Source organism: Kwoniella dendrophila, chromosome 1, assembly GCF_036810415.1.
Source record: "Kwoniella dendrophila CBS 6074 chromosome 1, complete sequence".
In the NCBI taxonomy this organism is placed as follows: Eukaryota; Fungi; Basidiomycota; class Tremellomycetes; order Tremellales; family Cryptococcaceae; genus Kwoniella; species Kwoniella dendrophila.
In genome coordinates this window covers 1,878,173-1,898,553 of record NC_089476.1, presented here as the reverse complement: position 1 = coordinate 1,898,553, position 20,381 = coordinate 1,878,173, and the positions used below count along the sequence as shown (strand labels likewise).

At 38.8% G+C, this 20,381-nt stretch overlaps 8 protein-coding genes across 8 annotated transcripts; 3 read left to right on the top strand and 5 right to left on the bottom strand.

Annotated features, from left to right (window-relative positions):
- Window positions 1-2,437: 2,437 nt before the first annotated feature.
- L201_000683 (uncharacterized protein) lies at window positions 2,438-3,990 on the top strand (the record flags this gene model as incomplete). Its single annotated transcript, XM_066216482.1, has 3 exons — window positions 2,438-2,501; window positions 2,574-2,861; window positions 2,930-3,990. The coding sequence occupies 3 exons, from the start codon at window positions 2,438-2,440 to the stop codon at window positions 3,988-3,990; spliced, it is 1,413 nt and encodes a 470-aa protein (XP_066072579.1).
- Window positions 3,991-4,701: 711 nt separating this feature from the next.
- On the bottom strand, window positions 4,702-8,706 carry L201_000682 (uncharacterized protein; the record flags this gene model as incomplete). Its single annotated transcript, XM_066216481.1, has 6 exons — window positions 4,702-4,784; window positions 4,864-6,687; window positions 6,747-6,895; window positions 6,959-6,993; window positions 7,058-7,560; window positions 7,656-8,706. The coding sequence occupies 6 exons, from the start codon at window positions 8,704-8,706 to the stop codon at window positions 4,702-4,704; spliced, it is 3,645 nt and encodes a 1,214-aa protein (XP_066072578.1).
- A 1,283-nt stretch (window positions 8,707-9,989) lies between these two features.
- Window positions 9,990-12,964, bottom strand: L201_000681 (uncharacterized protein; the record flags this gene model as incomplete). Its single annotated transcript, XM_066216480.1, has 10 exons — window positions 9,990-10,028; window positions 10,094-10,169; window positions 10,237-10,420; window positions 10,484-10,839; window positions 10,890-11,039; window positions 11,096-11,232; window positions 11,290-11,664; window positions 11,722-11,801; window positions 11,864-12,782; window positions 12,857-12,964. 10 exons carry the CDS (start codon window positions 12,962-12,964, stop codon window positions 9,990-9,992), a joined length of 2,424 nt encoding a protein of 807 aa, XP_066072577.1.
- A 1,209-nt stretch (window positions 12,965-14,173) lies between these two features.
- L201_000680 (uncharacterized protein) lies at window positions 14,174-15,406 on the top strand (the record flags this gene model as incomplete). Its single annotated transcript, XM_066216479.1, has 1 exon — window positions 14,174-15,406. One exon carries the CDS (start codon window positions 14,174-14,176, stop codon window positions 15,404-15,406), a length of 1,233 nt encoding a protein of 410 aa, XP_066072576.1.
- Window positions 15,407-15,671: 265 nt separating this feature from the next.
- On the bottom strand, window positions 15,672-16,429 carry L201_000679 (uncharacterized protein; the record flags this gene model as incomplete). The annotated part of the gene is made up of 2 exons (XM_066216478.1): window positions 15,672-15,981; window positions 16,134-16,429. 2 exons carry the CDS (start codon window positions 16,427-16,429, stop codon window positions 15,672-15,674), a joined length of 606 nt encoding a protein of 201 aa, XP_066072575.1.
- Window positions 16,430-16,943: 514 nt separating this feature from the next.
- On the bottom strand, window positions 16,944-17,760 carry L201_000678 (uncharacterized protein; the record flags this gene model as incomplete). Its single annotated transcript, XM_066216477.1, has 2 exons — window positions 16,944-17,252; window positions 17,323-17,760. 2 exons carry the CDS (start codon window positions 17,758-17,760, stop codon window positions 16,944-16,946), a joined length of 747 nt encoding a protein of 248 aa, XP_066072574.1.
- Window positions 17,761-18,332: 572 nt separating this feature from the next.
- On the bottom strand, window positions 18,333-18,920 carry L201_000677 (uncharacterized protein; the record flags this gene model as incomplete). Its single annotated transcript, XM_066216476.1, has 2 exons — window positions 18,333-18,428; window positions 18,555-18,920. The coding sequence occupies 2 exons, from the start codon at window positions 18,918-18,920 to the stop codon at window positions 18,333-18,335; spliced, it is 462 nt and encodes a 153-aa protein (XP_066072573.1).
- A 593-nt stretch (window positions 18,921-19,513) lies between these two features.
- On the top strand, window positions 19,514-20,024 carry L201_000676 (uncharacterized protein; the record flags this gene model as incomplete). The annotated part of the gene is made up of 2 exons (XM_066216475.1): window positions 19,514-19,783; window positions 19,929-20,024. The coding sequence occupies 2 exons, from the start codon at window positions 19,514-19,516 to the stop codon at window positions 20,022-20,024; spliced, it is 366 nt and encodes a 121-aa protein (XP_066072572.1).
- Window positions 20,025-20,381: the final 357 nt, after the last annotated feature.

Below are 20,381 nucleotides of genomic sequence, written 5' to 3'. Positions count from 1 at the left end.
ATATCTATAAGCTCTTATCATTGCAATTTAGCCACTCCGACGTTCAGGGAACTGAAAATATCAGTATCGTGTTTTATACAAGCAAGCTCGATTTCTAAACTGTTCGTAGACGGCCAGAAAGAAAGTCGAGGAATTCTCCCCGTGAATCTTCTTGTAGCCCGTACAATGTGAGGCGACAATTTCGCTTCGGATCAGGACAATCACACCATACGTGCTAACGTATAGAGTAATATAGGTAAAATGCAGCAGGATATCACATCGTACGATATCTGCTCCTTTACAGGGAAGGAGGATCTCGAGCAACTGGTCCAGGTAGAAATTGAGCGATCTTGAACTATTTGAGTGAAAACACGTTTTCTGATAATCGCCTTATTTGCACTAAAGATCAATTTAGCAGTGATCAATTGAAATGGAATAGTGCCCAATCCTTATTTCGGCATCTGTAAGCTATTAAATAACCCTTAACAATACACTACTCAACAAAAATCCATTCAATTGTCAATGTGACAAAAATTTCTTTGGTTGCACGCTATGACCTTTGACCTTTGTTTAGGAATGTCTCGGTTGAACTACAGGTGAAATCCCATTGTCTTATTAAATCCCCTTGCAACGCTAAAATGTAATCTCGGAGCAGGAAGACGTGTGTAACCCGGAAGAAACGAAGTACGGTAACTCACCAAGTTACAGAGTTACCGCAAAAGACAGCAAGGAACCCTGACTTAACGGGAGATTACTAACGTCATTCTTGTCTTGTTGATCCTGAATGTCCGTTCCTCGCATTTTCGCTGTTCTGTACGAAATCACCTTTTCAATTCGACTGATACCTTATCCGGCCTCGATGTGCAACGTATGTACTTCTGTATAGGCCGGACGCGTTGTCATTATTGATTATTCCGTTGGCGTCTAAGCGGGGTATAGTAAAACAAAACTGTATGTATCCTGTTCATGTTAGATACTCTGAGTATCTTGACAAGATAGGTTTTGTTTTAGGTGTGGTAACAAGTCATCATTACGAAGCGATTAGGATCTTCGAAAGGCTTTATCAGCCAATTCTTGATAACATCAGATAAAGGAAGATAAGAAGGCTTGTCCATTATCTCGAAAAGCGTTACAATTTTGATCTCGAAGATCTCGTTTTGGAAAGTTTTACAACAGCAAAACAGAATGTTTCGGTAATTCTTTTGGTGAGATCAGTTGAACAAAAAATGAATTGGGTAGCACGTTATTCAGGATCGGATTGGATTTCCCTGTTTTATCAACGTAATTGAGAAGAATGAACCGAATAATTGATCGACGCGAAGAAAGATGAAAAGATTATATTTCTCCTTAAGCATTCCCGTTAATTGATATTTCCCTTAAATAGTACAATGGATGTATTTGATCTACATCGAGAGAGTGCGTATCAGCAGAACGGCTCGGATATCCCTGTTATGCTGAATAGATAAGCTGTATGTGGTAAGTCAGCGTATCGATCTTCATAATAACGGTAAGCGCTTCGAACGCGAACTCGAACCGTCCCGTTCCTTTCCGGCCCTTTTCATGTTTTTTAGGTAATTTACCATTCCTCGTCTGTCTTCAAACCCTTCTCTTCTTGTTCTCCTCTTCATGGCAAACTATTGAAAGCGCGCCGTATGAAGTAGATAACGATGAAGACCGTTGGATCTACGTACGACAATTTTCAACCCAACTGATGTTGTAGATTAACACTTTAAGGATTAATCTTAACGTAACTAAACTACCGAAGAAAAGACATCATAAAAAATGAGGATCCCTTATCTATAGTTTGTGAATTGTCTAGAGTAGGTAACGTAAAGTCAAAACTTCAACCGACACACTGTTTTTGGAGCAACAATTGTACTGGTATAAGCCCTCATAGAGTGCGTTTTTTGGAACAGAAGGAAAGGCGATGGTATATGCTTATTGGGAGTCGATCTTTACCTAAATTAAGTAATCTATGAAAACCCTTTTCATAAGGTGTTCACAGGATAGGAAGAGAAAAACAGGTTTCCATTTAGTCCGAACCGAGACAAGAAACAGAATAGGATCCTGTTCTATTAGCACGAAGGATTTCACTCCCGTTTAATCTATTGTCAAGGAGGTAAAATTGTTGGATCCTTTAGTAAAAGCAAGGAATTTAGTAGACCACTGGTTGATTCACATTCATCATCAATACAAGCTAAGAAACATAAAAACGTTTCATCTTATTTCGATTTTCTTTTTGTTCTTGTAACTTCAACTTCATGTCTTAGTATTTGACCGATTTCTTTCAACCATTTACATCGACAGCCTTCATCAACTTCAACAGCCTCAACTATATATGATCAACTAATATATATTGTATACTTAAGTATACATCAGCACCTCTAACAGCCTCTCAACACCAACAACTTGATAAGCTCAATATCACCATCACCCGAAGCATTCTTAAAACGTCAAAATGGCAGGATTACTTTTACTTAGACGAGCTCATTCTTCTCTTAGTTTCGGTACAGGTAAAAAAGGTGAGTATTGATAGGCTTGCATTGTTAGTCTTTTTTATATCGACTTTTTCTGATTATGATCACATTTTTCAGTTGAATCAGGAAGTACTCAACAAGCAGAACAATCAAAAAGACCTTATATACCTGAAAGATCATTATCTGAAAGTTCAGTACCACAAATAAAATGTACAGTCGGACCATCAGAATTAAGAAGTGCTATAAATCCTAATTGGAGATCGACTACCAACTCAACAACCAATCAACAAGGTAAAAAGAATAGAAATATACATCAACTCAGATTGAATACTTTATCAAATACAAAAAAATTAGTTCAAGCTCAAGAACACTTAGATTCAGTGTCAAAGTATCAATTTGAAGATGGTAAGTGCGTCCTCATTGGAATGACTTGAATAGAGCAAAGGACTAATAGCATCGCTTGATTGCAACAGATCTAGAAGTACCATTTGAATTGGACGAAAATCTTTCATCATCCAATACACCATCAATATCACCTTCACCAGCACATTCATTGTTGAATACACCTATTTTCCCTTATTCACCAACTTCATCGATGAAACCTCTGGATTTCTCGACATCCTTCTCATCTACCTGTCATTGTGATGTGGAATGTATAGATCCTTCATTATGTCATACCTCCTTCGTATCAGTCGGTTCATCTTCTTCATATAGATTAAATAAGATTTCTTCTGGTCCTTCTACAGCATCATCATCAAAGCAAACTCAAACGACACGTTTCATACACTCACCAATATATGAACAATCAGAGGGAGACTACTTCAATCAACACCACAAAGAACACGAACAAATTCGTCAAGCTCAAATTGCAGAAGACAATCAGCCATGCAGCTGGGAAAACTCGCCTCAATCCAATACCCTCTCCAATCACAACTCATTATCAAATTCATTGAATTCATCATCATCTTTTTTACCTAATTCATATTCTATAACCTCAGCAGTTTATGCTAGAAATACAGAATCAAGAAGAGAAAGTCAAGATTCAACATATAATAACTCATATTCAGATAATGAATCTGATACAATACATTTTACAGAAAAATCATCTGATTTGAATGATATTTTAAATGGTTGTGGCAGTTTGATAGATACCGACAATAATGGAGGTTTCTTAAGATCTACTACTTCAACTTCCTTAGCTTCTTCCTCTTCTTCGTTATCATCTTCTTTATCGATGAATACTACATCAGCATCTGCTTTAAAAGGATTAAATATCAAAAACGTAAATAACTTATCCACATTTACACTTTCACCAGTGTTAGAAAGGGAAAAACAGAAAAAGATTCAAGCTAAAAAACAACAAGATCTGAATCAAACTTCTCCAAGATCAAATGAAAATACAATCAAAAGTATCGGATTTAACATTATACAACCAAATCATAATCAATATAATCAATCTAGATTATCAATTCAATCACCGCCTAGCTCTTTATCCAGGTCAAGAAGATTATTCACCATCAAAGAATCAGATTAAACACCCATTCCTTAGCGAAATCGCTTTCAAAAACATCTCAATAGATTAATGACTCCATAACGAACCAAACAAGAACATAGATATAAGAAAATAAAATAGTTGTATATAGATTAATATAATTGTAGAGTAATGAGTTGTATAGAAAATTCCATTCATAGGAAATTAGAATCCTGTTGTTGATATTCAGAATATGCATAGCCATAATCACTTTTATTTCTATCATATTTATAATATCAAGTCATTTTCGTTCCATTATAAGCATTTCTTTTGACTGCCAAAAGTTTCCCTTGCATGCTCGTTTAAACAGCGTTATCCCCAGTCATCATATTTTATTTATACACAGTATTTACTATAGTTATTTGCTTCGGACTTGTCTTGTATCATTATTGTCATTATTGTTATTATTGTATGGTTATATCCACTATCTCGTCATACCTCGGAGTGGCTTGAGAATTTCGGAAGTGTCGTTTTTAAGGGGTTTTATACTATTATTTTGTATTGAATCCATATCATATGCATGTCTTCGTTCTTTTGTCTTTGGAGTTCTGTTCATCTACACGTGGTGTAAACATTCATTAATTTACGTAGTCATTGGCTTCGTCTTCTTTTATATACAGGTCGTAGTTGAATTATACACAGTTGATCGTTATTTGTTTCAAGGATGTCATTATATTTCGTTGGGTTTTAGGCGTGATTTTGTTTTCAAGGTATCTATACAATTGTTCTTTCTTCTATGGCAAAAGGTAAACCTAAACCTAAGCCTGTACCTCTCCTTGATCTTGGAGGTGTTTTACCTGGATGTGTTCGATGAAATCAGTAATGAGGTCTATGGCTTTCTGCGCATTAAAAGAAATCAAGAAAAGCTCTACTCACCATGATGTATGATATCAAAATCATCATCTTGTCCTTTTTCATTCTCGTATTGAGCTTCATCTCCATTTTCACCGTCATTGGCATCCATCTTGGAATATTTGCTTGTATCTGTACTCAATATCGTCCCACTTCTAGCTCTTCTCACAAGTTGACCCGCTGAGCCATTCATTGCGGCATTAGCAGCATTAGTTACAGTATCTCTTAGGAACGTTACACTACTTGATCTGACTCTTCTTAATGATTCTTTAGATGGTAAGATAGACGTCGTATTGGATCTTGATCTTTGACTTTTGTTCAATGAAGAGGATCTTGAACTAGCACCACTTCCTGATTGAGAATTCGAATGATGTGATTGTGATCCATCATTTATACTTGATCTATTTGCTGCACTTCTACTTCTATTCCTGATTGAATTTCCAGGTGAACTTGAATCTGCCATTACAGAGTCAGATCTAGAAGTTGAATTCGTCAATAATCCTGTTGATTCGTTATCACCGTGTCCAGAATCTCCTGAATCTCCTGATTTTCTAAGAGGAGCCTCTGTTTCATTGATCTTCCGGGTGGAAACCTGTTTCATACCAAATTCATCTATCGATGTAGATGGCTTGAAGGAGCTCGGAGGTGGTGGAATACCTCTCGCAGGATGACGCGGAAATATCTGAGGTTGTGAAGGCATTTTATATATATTATTGATATTACTAGCTACAGATTGGTTTTTATCGGTTTTTGGTGTATTTCCTTCATATGGTGTATAAAACAAATCAGTTGCTGAACTTGAAGTTGCTGTATTAGCTCTTGACGGTGATGTATGTAGTCTAGTACCCGTAGGATCTAAAGTTGATTCAGGTCTTCCAGGTTCAGGTGTTTTCGATAAGACATGTTCATGTTCTTTCTCAGGTGTAGTAATTGATGAAGGTAAATCTTTTCCTTCAACGAATGTGTTGATGAAATTACCAGTGGATATAGACTTCTTCATTTTCCCTGGATCGTTATATCTAGCATCACCGGTATTCAATTCTCTAATATTCAATTCTATATCAGATTCGTCTAATCTATTTTGCGATTTGTTCGACCTTCTTCCAGAATCATTTATTCTACCCCAAGGTATTTCATTCTGATATAAGAAAGAATTTAGTCTTGCTGTACTACTGCCATTTTCATTTTTCCGTATGATACAAAGTTCAAAAGCATCTTGTATTCTTGATCTTGTACGCTCTCTCCAAGCCCATTGAAATTCATTTTCCTGATCAACCCATGATTTTTGGGGTGAAGTCGTACTGGATGGATCTCTATGCTGAATTGATGATTTCGGTTTACGTGGTGTAGTAGGTGTGGTTGTGACCTTCTTCTTCCTTGAAAATCGATGTCCAATTAAACCTCCTAATGGTCTACCAGAGAACATCCATAATCCAATACCTGAACCTATGACAATCAATAACCTAAATGCTATATATGCAGTGAATGTAGCTAAAACTCCCTTGGCGTAACTCGTTAATTCTCCAGGCGAGTCAGACTTGAAAAAATTGGTGTCCCTTAGAGAGGTTTCGTCTACCGCTCCACCGTAAGGTGCCTGAACATCGGCTTCTCGAGCCCAGAAACTGATAAGTACCACCACTGCGATGGCTGCTCGAGGTAGCAGCGGTAGCAAACCGGGTATAAGCTGTATTAAAGCATGACAAGTCTCAGGTATGATATCGCGTGAATAAGGTGTATTTAGAGGTGATGTTCGAATGTGTAATAAGAATGTAAAGTGGTTGAACGAGAATATGGATAGATGTAAAGAAGCTGGTAAAGAGAGATAGATAGGTTCTACAGCTGGTCGAGCTACATCCAAATCCATGATTAGCTAGTTTGTCTGTTCACAACACTACCAGCAGACTCACGTAATCTCCATCTTCTCCAATATTCATATCCCAATTCCCAGCCTAACCATATGGCTAATGTCGATATAGCCCAAAGAACAGCGTATGCAGCGGTAGCAAATTGCCAACTCTTTGCACTATTTGTGTTAAATGAAGGATGTATTGTGCATCTGTAACATCCCAAATCAGCTTTGTGCCTTCATGTCAAAGCGTGTTAAACAAAGTCGGCTCACTGAACCAGTGTATACATGACATTCACGTCGAAGAACTTCCATGTCCTTTAAGTCAGCTTCGAATGAGGCCTACGTACATTGTCAAGAAGGTGTGCTTACCACACTGAGAAGACTATTCAATAACCACATAAATACCAGACTCAACCAAGCGATTCTTTGACTCCAACCTCTTGTTCTGACGATACCTAAATTCAATTCTTTCTTTTTGAATCTTGGAATCTCAACTAATTCACTACCTAGACCTGGAGGTAGTTCATCTGCATCACTTCTAGGTGCATATATAGGTGTAGGTGTGCCTTGTCTAGTGATTGATGATGGAGCAGGCGAAGGTGAATGATTGGTATTATGATTTGGCGTTGAAACGGCGAATCTTGGTTTTGACCAAAATGGTGTTAAAGGTGTTGCAGGCGCAGGTCTTAAGTATGAAGTTGAGTTTGGTGGTAAAGGCGAAATGGTTTTAAGGAAGTTAGATGATTGTTTGGCTTCATCAGGTGGTGAAGGTGGTATGTTTACTATGACTGGTTTCGATTCGTTCAATTGGTTTGGTAAGGAATTTTGGGAAATCTTCAATCTAGCTAATGATGAATTTGATGCTATTCGGGCTAAAAGATTCCAACCAACGAGTCGATCAGACATTTACAGCACAATAGGGAAAACGCGCAACAGATTTGGAAGTGAAAAATTATATAACACTCACGTATTATGCCTCCTGGACCTATGAATCCTCTTCTTGGAGTCTGTTTCCTACCTTCTGATAAAGGTTGTCCGTTGATATCCTCTTTAGCCTTACCTTTACCTTTATCTTTCTGTTTTGAAGGAGTTTGAAGAACTTCTTGATCGCCTATGGAATGATGAGATCTTCTTTTTGATGGTGAATCACCATTTTCCATCATAGCTACTATATGTGCGAAACGTTGTGTATCATCTGGTGATACATCCCTGATGGATGAACCTCCAGAAGGTGTACGTGGTGGTGAGTTTGGGATTGGGAGTCCAGGTAAAGGAGACGAAGGAGGAGGTAATAAAGATAAATTACTAGTATCTCTGGCAGTATGGCGTTGAAGCGGAGTAGTAGAAGGTAATTTAGAGAGTGAGTCAGGATATGACCCAGTTTTCTGAGTTGTTGACTTTATAGTAGGGACTGTAGGCACAACAGGGAAGAGCTTTGATACAGACGACTTTAGCGGTATCTTGGGAGCTGTGGATGAATGCTTTTCGGTTTGTGGTTCAGGTGATTTATTTGATCTTCTAGCTACTATAAAAGGAAGTTGAATAGGTGGTAGAGAAGTAGTTGTCAAGGCAGGTGAAATTGGTGCTGATGAAATCCCATCTTGAACTAATCTACCACTTCTTGAAGACTCTAAATTTCCATTAGCCATCAATGTATCTGAAAATCCTTGTCTTTCTGATCTCCCTCCTGATCCCTCATTATTGAAGTTACTACCAATAACCCCACCTGATAAAGTTCTATTTCTCTCTGTTATATGGTCGATCGCTGAATCTGGATTCTGAGATGGAATATTCGGTGGTACTGGGTTAGGTGAACTATGTGTTCTTCTATGTCCACAGCCTACCACGGACCTTCTGACTCTATCGACATTTTGATGATGATGAGGATGTTGTCTAGATGCTGGTATAGGTGGTGTAGATGGTTGAGAATGAAAACTTGCTGTAGGTGATCGAGGTGATAGATCTTCCATCAATTCATTGATCAACCTTTGTGCTGATCTCTGGTCTGATAACGACATTTAGGATGGCAATGATGAATTTCTGGTGTTGACTGGTCTTGATCCAATCCCCCTTCATCCAGTGAAGTCTGTATTCGTTTTTCTGTCCGCTTATTCCCTCTTCACACTTTCGTGTTCACCTTTTCTACACACCTTGAGAAACAAGCAGAATTGACGATGTAAAAACGTATCCGTAGATAATAATATGCGTTAGCCTGCTGGTATTGATTCTAAAACTTGAGGTTCAAGCGTTATTTACTAATAATGAAAACTGAGGATCAAGGCTGAATCTAGTGAGGTTATATTTTGTTTGTGAATTGCTTGGACCCATTATTTTTTAGAAATTCTGTAGCACAGTGCAATTATCGACTTTTTTTGTGCAATAATCGATGTTATTGAAGACAGTAAGGTATTCTGAAGGCTAAGTTACTGTGACGATGACTCGTTCTGCGATCTCTAGGAGCAGCGTCCATGGGTAGATGAAAATTTCTGACAATGGAGGACCAAAATAGTGGACAGATGGGATGAGTAGGTACAAGGTTCCATGTTTGAAAATCCGGATTCTAGGGATCCTGTGAAGCTCGGACACAGATGAGCCAAACATCAAAAAATGTTGATTAACGTTCTACATTTTAATTTCTTATTGTTTGTTGCTAATTACCGAATGAAGAACCAGACGATAAGATTGCAATTGACAGGTACCGTATGTCAAGTCTTCCATTCTATCAGTTGTATGCGTTTCCTGTATCGATCTAACATCCTCCACTGAGTGTTCTTCTTCTACCGCGACTTCCTCTGATAGAACCCTTCAGTTAAGCTGAAGAACGGCCACAGGATCGTAGTATATGGTATGTATTTTGAAATGTAGGAGATGAGATCATAGCGAACAAAAGCTAAGTTATTGTTGTCGAGTTTCACCTTTTGCTTATTGCGACGAACGGATGCTTTCGTCATTGATCAAGTTCAGGCACCAGTTTCAAGTTTCCTCTATTATCTACCCCATAATTCATGCTTAATATACTCGAGTTGATCGATAAAATTGGTATACAGTATAATATATCGGTAACATGCATGAAAAACTGAACGAATACAACTGAGAAGGGAATAAACCAAAATTCTGGATATACAATTCAGTTACAATGGCGATTATACAAATAACCTTCAACGGAGAAATTCTATTTAGGCAAATTTTACAATTACACTCGAGTCGGTATGTGCAGGTCATTGTGCGATAGATTGTTATATTCACAGAATCATATCGCTAAAATCAAAATTTTCTATCTTCGTCTGTGTTAGGCATGATCTTAGACAGCTGCTTCACCTCTAGGTAATTCACCAGCGAACTAAAATAGCAAACCATTATATCGTCAGTCTCAGCGCATTACAAGATTCAAGCATATTCACTCACAGCTTCTTTAGCCTCTTCGCAATGGTCGCCGCTTAATTCCCTGTCTATCTGATAACATATGAACAAGGCATCGGCACTAAAAACGCAAAATTAGCCTCAGTGCTGATATAGTAAGCTACACAAGCTGGAAATTCAAAACATACGCATCACCTAAAACGGCAGCACCAGCTCTTACAGCTAAGAAGGGTAATCCACCGCATAATAATCCAGCAAGAGGTGCGTATCCAGGATTCGATAAGGAGTGTGTCATATATAGGTACCCAGCTGTACCGGTGAAAAGCCCCATAGCTGTTGAACTGAGAGTAAGAAGTAGCTTAATGAGGGTATCTGTGAAGCATCGTATTATATCAGCTGTTTTCTATGAACGAAGGAGATCCGAGAAAAGCTCACAGTCAAGTAAACGACCCCCTTTCCTTCTTCCTGCCAAGCCTACAGCTCTTCTTGCACTTGGCCAGAAAGCTTCTCCAGTAATGCCGACGTATACCAATGCGTAACCATTGAGCTGGTCTAAAACACCTGCAACGATAGCGAACAATGGTGTCAAGTTGGCTAAAAAGAGTAGTGGAGTAGGGAGTATTTTGGATTTAGGGTTGGTCACACGTTTGAGTTCCGCTGCTCCTCTTCCTACAGTTCTGACGACAGCTATGATACCAGCACCTAAGCATATTGAACCTAAAGAGGTACCGGTTGCTCGGTGAACTGCAGCTGTTGTTATATCGAGAGCAGGTGGACGTGATTGCTCATCACTATATCAGGAGTCAGCAATGACTTTATCGGGAAATCTGATCCAATTTACCGGTGAAAGAACCATTCTCCTACAACTCCAGCTACGGCGACTCTACCAACGCCTCGGATGACTCCCCATGTCCAAACCCATACAAGGGTAACAAGAAAGATGAGCCACCCAGCATAAGGTCTAATATGGAAAACCCAAGTATTCTCTCGACTAAAGAACAGCTAAGTCAGAATTATTTATGTCATCGATACATACATTTAACTTACGGATGCCTCCAATACCCGATCGTGCCAAGTCTAACGAGTAGAGTGAGGAAAGGGATTGATGTGATAGCAAATACCCCAAGTAATAATGGTGTGAGAAGTAGTAGCGGAGGATGGGTAAGAAGCAGATTGGTGGAAAGCTGAATCAAGAGTAAAATCAGCAGGGTCGCACTTTTTTATTAAAATTGCTGGCTTACCTCAACTACCGATGCAGTTCTATCCAATCGCTTTCTCCTTTTCCACACCAATCTACCGAACCATACTGCTAAAATCCAAAGGAATACAGCGCCTAGTCTCAGTCCAGTAGTTCCCCACCATCTTTCACCTTGCTCAATCCCAGAAAGACCGCTTGAATTGAAACTCTCGCCTAATGCCCACCATCCACACAGGAAAAGCGAAAAAGGTATACTAATAGCAGTTGCAAGTAATACTGGTCTGACTGTTTTGCGCAATACTAAAAGAAAAGCTGGGGGAAGTATCAAAGTAGGTATCAGAAGTATAAGGAGTAATGGAAGAAGAGGAATGATTGAAGGTGCTGATTTAGTAGGTGTACCTGGTGCTGTTGGCGGTGGCTAGAATGCATATAAGTATAAGCGATGTCGATAGAAATACGCCGGATAATCACTCACATTTGTCGAACCCCATACAAAACCTAAGCCTATTATTATTCCTATCAAGCTACTAAGCCATAAAGCGAGATACCCAGAATCTGATTGTAAGTGTGAGTCAGCTACACCGTGAATAGATTTAAACGCGAGGAATTTAGCTAACCTTTATATTTCCTCAATCCTTCTCTTTCCCAATGACCGAATCTACCATGATATACCTGTAGTTTTACCGGTACTCTACCGGATCTTCGATAACCATTTTGATCCAATTCATCAGGTCCCAAAAGTGGTTCTTCAAGGTTTGAGGGTTGATCATTATAGGTACCCTGTAATCCAGCTTGTACATTATACAATTCTGATGGTGATAATAAATAACCTTGATCTTCATCTTTATCTTCATTTCCTCTTGATCTAGATCTTGACTTTCTTCTATTTCCTATCATTCTAGGTTCTTCATCTTCTTCTGAATCGGTTTCTGTCCTTTTGTCACTTTCATTGTCATCTTCACTACCTTCCTCTTCATCATTATCAGATGAAGAAGACGATGAGGGTGGGAATACACTTTGATGAGCTAACCAGCCTTTTTTAGCTCTTTCAGATATTGGTTTCTTCTGCTGATTCTGATAAGATTGTCTGATATTGGCTTTGTTGTTTCCCACATGTAATAGCGATTTTCTGACATCTGCTACTTCATCTAAATCTAATTCTTCTTCACCTTCATCTGACGATTCAGATGAGGAAGCTGCATAAGGATTGGGTATATTTGATTTTGTCGCTGACGTGGTTACTGGTTTTCTTCCTTTCCCTTTATTTGTGGAAGATGAAGAATGTTGTTGATCTTGATTTTGGTCAGTGCCAAACAATAATCCAACACCTATCCCACTACCTAATCCTGATTCATCGATATCTGGTATACCTTTGATACCTGGTCCAGGAAATGGTGGTGTATGATGTAGATGTTGTGAATTTGATGGTGAAGGTGATCTTGAACCACCTGCTAAATGAGAATGTGAACTTGTTGTTGATGGAGAAGGTGCAAATGGATCATGTGATGGTGAAGGCGGTGAAGGAGCTCTGAATATCTATATAAGAAGTACGAAATGATAAGAATAAGCTACATCTAGTGATTCATCCACCGCAAAAGTGTCAAACATACCTGACTTCCTTCTACATCCTTATTTCCCATCTTACCAGATAAAAACCTACTTGCATAAGCTGTGAATGCTGAAGGTCCGGCCTGTGAGTTCTGCATACCATTGGACATGTTATACAGACTGGATTAAGGTAATTGAATCTTTATATTTGTATCGATACGGGAAATGACCAGCAGTATGATGAGATAGAACCGCGTTCGTACGAATTACCAGTAAGCGGTAAGAGCGGAGGTAATCCGGGGATCAGTGTCGTGAGAGATGAGCCCCGCCTGCGGGATAGAGTGATTTGTTGATCGGTTGAAGTGTCTTCTTATACAGGTACTCTCACTGCATATGAGAGTAAAGCAGTCTCATCGATACCTAGATTTGGTGAGAGGTCGTGCGCAGTTGAAGCTATATAAATTATAAACTAGATGAGCAGAAGAAGAGTAAGTTTATAGAGAATATGATTGTTATTGCTTATGGTAGTCTAATGGGTGGCGTAGGTTTATAGAGGACTTACCCGACTCGTCATGATGGCTAATTCTCACGTGGCAGCACTTACGTAACATATCGTTTCTCCAGTTGCTAGCCGTGGGTGGCAGATAAGCGATTTCATATCAAGTAGAACCTCAGGTTGACCTCTATGCCTATATTATAAGTGTAATATCCTCTTTTCATTAGCAGTGCATCGCCTCGTTCAGCTAATTCCTCACACATACACAAAGGGCATCGAAATGCAAAAATAACCTCCCACTTCCAGTGTACTACGCGCGGCGCATTGTTCAAAGGACCATCATCAATCTGTTCGATTATCGCTTTCCTGCAGTTTTCAGACAAAAGAAGCTATGCACCATCACTGAAGGTCGATATAAAGGAGGCGTTCTTCATCATGCGCAATAAAGACTGGAAATCATGAATGAAAGGGTATGATATACCAGGAGATTGATCAATTTTGATCAATCAAGGGGTAAATGCTTAAGTGAGAACCTCCTTTGCTAATCACTTCCTCGATGCGATCTATCCACCTAGACGTGATTTTGGGTTATAGGTAGGCTTATACAGGATTTATGAGATAATATGATATTGAACAAGATATAAATAGGCTCATCTTCACCTGTCACTACTGAGATTCTCCTTCCTCCATCGAATTCATCAATTTGGATTAATTCAGTGAATTAACCAAATTTGCAATCGACCTTCAATTGAAATTTATCTGTTCAGCTCTTCAACTTTTTCTATCTTTACTGTTTTACAGTATTATTTTTGTGTGATTTTTCTTTCAGTTTACATTATCAGGTAAATTTCTACAGATAATCAGATCATATATATGTATCAAGATGAAATCAACCTCAATTCAAGCATTATTCACTCTCCTTCTTCCGCTAGCCGGATTACAACTCATTTCTGCTCGACCTCTTATGGATAACCATCAAGGTAATGCACTTGTAGCAAGAGAAACACCTGAATCTTCCGTCCTTGAGTCAATCACAGAATCAGCTACTACTATTCCTGTACCCACTACCTCAGAAGCAGCTGCTCCAACTTCTAGTAGTGCCGTCTGTACGCCAAAGAAGAAAAGATCAATCAATAATGGTGATAAGTTAATTGCTAGACATACACCAGAAAGTTCCTCTTCGTCTTCTGAAGCTACTTCTACCGAATGTGAAGAATCTACTCCTGCAACTACAGGAACTCCTGCACCAACTACAACAGGAGAAGCTGTACCTACCACTTCAGAAGCTGCCGCTCCTACTACAAGTCCAGAAACTCCACCTGTAACTAGTACCAATACAATTCAAGAAACCGTCACTACTTCAGATTATACTGCTCCTACTTCAGAAGCAGCACCACCCCCTCCGGCTGAGACCACTTCCGAAGCTGCCCCACCACCTCCAGCCGAAACACCAGCGGAGACTACTTCAGAGGCTGCTATGCCGCCACCCGCCGAGACCACTTCCGAAGCTGCTCCTCCACCACCAGCCCAGACTACCTCTGAGGCAGCTGTACCACCTCCAGCTGAAACTCCCACCGAAGAATGTGAAGATGAAACACCTGCTCCAACTACTACTGAGTCACCTGCACCAACCGAGACTGAAGATTGCGAAGAGGAAACACCTGCCCCCACATCGACCGAAGCCCATCCTCCTCCTCCAGCAGAAAGTACTTCTGAGGCGGCTACACCACCACCCGCCGGAACGACTTCGGAAGCCACTCCTCCTCCCCCACCAGCTGAAACTGCATCCGAAGCGGCGGCACCAACAACTTCAGGAGAAGCTGTACCAACTACAACCTCCCAAGAAGCTCAACCTACTTCATCAGATTGCGAAGAAGGTGCATCATCAATTTACAATTCATTCGAAAGTAGTTTAACTGCTAATCCAACTCCAACCGGTACTGAAAGTGGTTCTGCAGTTATTTCAACTTTATCTGAAACTCATTCTTCATCTGCTGAAAGTACTTCAGAAGCTGGATCCTGGACCTCATCATCTAGTGCTGAAACTGCACCTACACCTTCTCAAACTTCAAGTGAAGGTTCACTTCCTGATGATTCTGATGCCCATTTCGCTTAATAGATGATGTTAGCGACTGAGCTTTAGATGTGGCGAGGATTGATAGTTGCAGATAATGAACAGAGCCCATGATAAATAGTGCGGGAATTGATGAGTTGTTTTGTAGATATTGTATTGTACCATTAATGCTTGTTTTTCTATACAGATATTTAGATAGCTATACGAGATGATATACCCAAATGGACATTTGAAAATCTCTTACCAATTACATTCCAATTATCCAGTCTGTGATACAAGTAGATCAATAACCTAACCAACAGAATCATTATATAACTGTTTTAGCAGCTTCAAAGTAATCACAAATATCACTTGAATCTTTTGCAATTTTTCTCCATTTTATCGTACCTTCAGATGAAACTGCAAATCCACCTGAATTTTGCCATCTATATGATCCAGTACCAGTTTGTCTTAAATCTATTCCATCATTTTCCTTTAGTTTTTTCAGGTTATCCATTATTCCTGAATTTATCATACCTCCCCAACCTAATTGTCCTATACCCCATTTAGCGTATAATTCACGAGTCGGGTCTGGTATCAAGGTGAATCTAGTAGAATCCGGGAACAGTTTTGAGCCGCTATAATTGAGAGGTGTGAAATACAGTGTTATGTCAGCTTCATTATCAACTGAGTCTGCTATACCACAGAATATCGTTTAGGAATGTGACTATCTGAGTGGTTCACAAGTAGATAAAAGATCATTAATCCACTGAAGCATAATCATACTCACCCTATCTCATCAAACCATTTATCCACCTGTTTCCTCTCAGCATGCTGTACAATGACGACTCTCAGATGATCATTCTTCTGGGTTTCTTCCGATAACAGATTAATCTCTTTTTCTGCAAAAGGACATCCACAATGTCTAACAAAAGCTATTAGTGTCGGTTTACCTTCTTTCTCCAAATCTAAACCAGGTAGGGAAGGTGCTTTTGAGTCAATTTCAGGTAATGTGGATGGTGTAGGTGATGTTTGCGGTATGATGGATTTGATAGCTGGAATGTAGGATTTTAAGTATTCTGTCATGTTGAGAACTTTATCTTTTTCGATGCGATAATGGAGATTTGGTATATTTTCAGCTTCTAATGTGTTTGATGCTAGGAGTCGACCTGAGTATGAAAAAGCACAAACAATCGGTCAACTTGCCTATGATCGTATATCTATATGAGCTTGCATGTACTATTATTATATAGCCATAAGATGGAGTATCATCAGCTGCTTCCTTTTTTATGGAAAAGTGCGAAATATTAGAGTAGTGCAAGTATAGTCAGTCACCGTATTTTCGAAGATGCCGTAAATACCGGAACTAGTACTAATGCTAATTCAGTACGTCATACAGAATCTGGGTGGCAAAAGAAAGGTCACCTAGCCTGGAACGAGGATTTCTATTATGCATTCAGCTTGATGTAGTTTGTAAATATAGTGTCTAATGTATCTCTGTATCATCCTATCTTTGTCTTTGCTCTCAACTTTCAATGTAGTTGATATGTCTTGCTTACACCATTGCGCCTTATATCATCTCGCGTTATCGGCTATGAAGCTACTTTGCCAATAGTCTTTTCCTCTTGCGATGATTCTTATCTATCTCATCATTTATTGGTCTGGCCAAATTGTTTGTGGGAGGGTTGATAGCTTGATTAGTGATTTCCTCTTCTTCCTGGATATTCAACCTATTTAGTATAGCCAAAGGTAAACCACTTAAATGACTAACATCAGGAATCATATTTTCCTCTATATTCAAATTGAAAATATCTAATACAGATTTACGCAGATTTGTTTTGATTAATTGGTTAGGATCAGTAGATAGAGATTTGAATTGATCTTTTAGCATGTTTTTCGGTATCGAGAACTACGTTACAAATTCGTATTTAGCTTCCTCAAATGAGATACGACAAAGCGCTGAAATTCATCAAACATACCTTCTTAGATAACCTGCTGAAATCCAACCTCTCGTAAGCCAGATCCATTGCTTCCTCCAATAAACCTAATTTGACTTTATTCGTTATCTTATATTTATTGGAAGGTGTCTTTGTAGGTGAAATAGATTTTATTCTTTTTCTAGGTGGAGGAGGAAGATTATCATCTGATTCTTCGACTAATGTTATATCATCAGATGAAGGTAACCGATTTATTGTTTGGGATAGTTTACGTTTTTTTGCTTTTTGGAGACTTATATTTTGATCCTCAACAAAACCTAAGTTATCATCATCGAGCTGCGAAGAAGATGAGGAAGATGAAGAAGACGTAGATGGACATATCGATGTAGCTCTCGATTCTGTAGTCGAGATTAGTTTTGGACGCCGGATTGGCCTCGGTGATGAAGAAGCTGAGGGTACGTTGGTGTAAGAGCGTTTCATCATATGGTTTGTTTCAAACATGTAAAGCTCGATTTGGGTGGGTCCAAATGGTATGACAAATAACTAGACCTGCATAAGAGAATTGTGTAATTTCAACAGACAACATTATTTGGTCAGATAGTTCGGCTTTCCTCATGAATTGTACGTACCGTATCAGTTACCATCAAAGAATTCAAATTTTCATGTGTGGGTGTGTGTGTGTGTATGTGTTGACTGGACATTACGCGTTGATCGATCCACAATGTTCATCAATCCAAAGGTCCCTTTTCTTCTTTCCTTCATTTTTTCCCAAATCTTCTCAATTGATCGTTTGATGCTTAGAGTTGACATCAGCCCATATAAGGAAAAGCGAAATATGCATTACAATCAAAGAGCTAAATGAGAATTTTGAGAATGCTTGCGACTACTTATGTATACCTTGAACTAGATCACATGATGTGCATAAGATATACATAATATATATACATACAACAGCGTCGCAATCCTTTTAGAACCGTAAAGTAGCCTAAATGCCGGTCATCAATAATTCTTCCATCATATCCTCTAACTCATACTGATATTATTTCCTTATTCTACTTTTCTGGAGAATACAGTTCCAGGACTACTTTTCTAAGATTGCATCTTCCAGGTTTAAATTGGTCTTTAAGTCTAGATTCTGAAATCCCAAGCTATTAAAGAGTAAGAGGAAATACCATATCCCGTTCATTCTCGTCAGCCTCCATATATCACTTTGATCAAGCTAAACACAAATAATTGTTTAGGATGGATACTTTGTATGAAGGTGTATTACTCACTTCTTCAGATATCTCACTATAAGGTAAACTCTTATAAGCTAGCTCCATAGCTTTTTCCAATAAAACCTTTTTAGCTTCGAATGGAAATGCTCCTGCGCCTTTACCAGGAGAAGGTGATTCTTTGGTTGTCATTTTCGGTTTTTTAGGTGTTGGTGGTTTACAATGAGTATCTTCAGATTCTTCTTCTCCATTTCCGTTTCCGTTTCCAAGTTTTTTGTTTTTCTTGGTTTTAGGTGAAATACTGCCTTTTTTAATTTGAGACGGTGGTGGAGGGGTTATCGAGAGAGAAGGTGTAAATTCACCAAAAGGTCTTCTTGCTTCTTCTTCTTCTCCATCTGAAGTAGGTGTTTTCGATCTTTTAGGCATATTGATTACTTTGTTGTGATTTCTCGATTGATTGGTAGATAGATTTCTATGGTCTCAGAGGATAAGTTGAAGTTGGAAATGATCCTTTTTTTTTGTAAGTATATTGAACGCAAAAGAAAGATGATCGAGAAAGACAAGTAATCATTCGTTTCAGAAGGAACAATCGATATCATGAAAGAAGTTGAGTAGATGATTGGATTTTCGTCATTCCCTGATTATGTATTCTGATGGTTGATGGTAACTTGTTCTCACCAAGAATTGAAATGCACGAAAGGACCCTAATTTATTCATATTCATACAGTATTAGTTGACATTCCAGAAGCACTAAGCAAGTTATCACTAATCACTATGACAGTTGACGTCTTCCCCATCACTTTCCAAATGCTTAGTGCTTCATGTCTGTAAATCGTTTCCCATCAGTTCATCAACAAGCTCAATGAGTATTTTTTACTAGCTTTGACCATTGTTTCTTGCATCTTGGTTTTATATTTATCTTCAATACTATCAATCCAAGTCACAAGTGAGCTCACCGTATCCTTTGTGAATTTATAACTACCATAATTCTCAGCTGACATCAATTATTTTCAGTAAAAATGCCAGTCAAACGAGAAATCGAGGAAGAATACTATAATTCCGAACAAGAAGAAGAATTTGATTCACCTAAAACACCCCCACAGGAAGGAAAATCATCTTTAGGTAAATCAACACCATCACCTAAAAAAGCGAGACCAACTCCGCCTAAAAAACCAGCAGTATCTACCACAACTGTCGATTCGGATGGACTCAGCGCGAAAGCTAAATACGCGATTATGATTATCCAAAGAGGAATTGAAGTTTTAAAGAAAGATGAAGTTGAAGCTGCTGTAAGTCAGGATCTCTTTCCCTTCTAAGATAATTTCTTATATTATTGATGATTTATCTGTTTATCTGAAGCTGAGGTTCATAGTAGATATGTTACACCATTGAAAGAGCTGACGATATGTTTTTTATTTCCGTGATACACCGTAGACCGGTTTGAACGGTAACCAACAAAGAGATTTGACTAGAAAGGATGGAAAAGGATGGTTGAGAAAAGCCTTAATGGGTATAGCTGAAAACCTCTAGAATCGGCTTATATGAGGTAGATAGTATATAAAGCTTTCACAGCAAGGAAGATCGCTAGACTACCATGCAATTTGTATATCATTTGCCCATTTCAGCGATTAATTCGCATTTATATGGGCATGATAATAACCTCATCGCTTACAAGAGGGTTTACCGCTGCTATAAGGAGATTTGATTCCGTTAAACGTGATTATCATCGTACCGGCGACCGATAGAATCATCCAAGTCTGACCCAAATACATACAATTTTGCCCCTTTGCGTGACATTGAAATTGCATGATACTCACACACAGAAAGGTTGGTAGGGGACATCCTCCAATAGTAGATGACGATACTACATGAATCACCTCGCAGTCG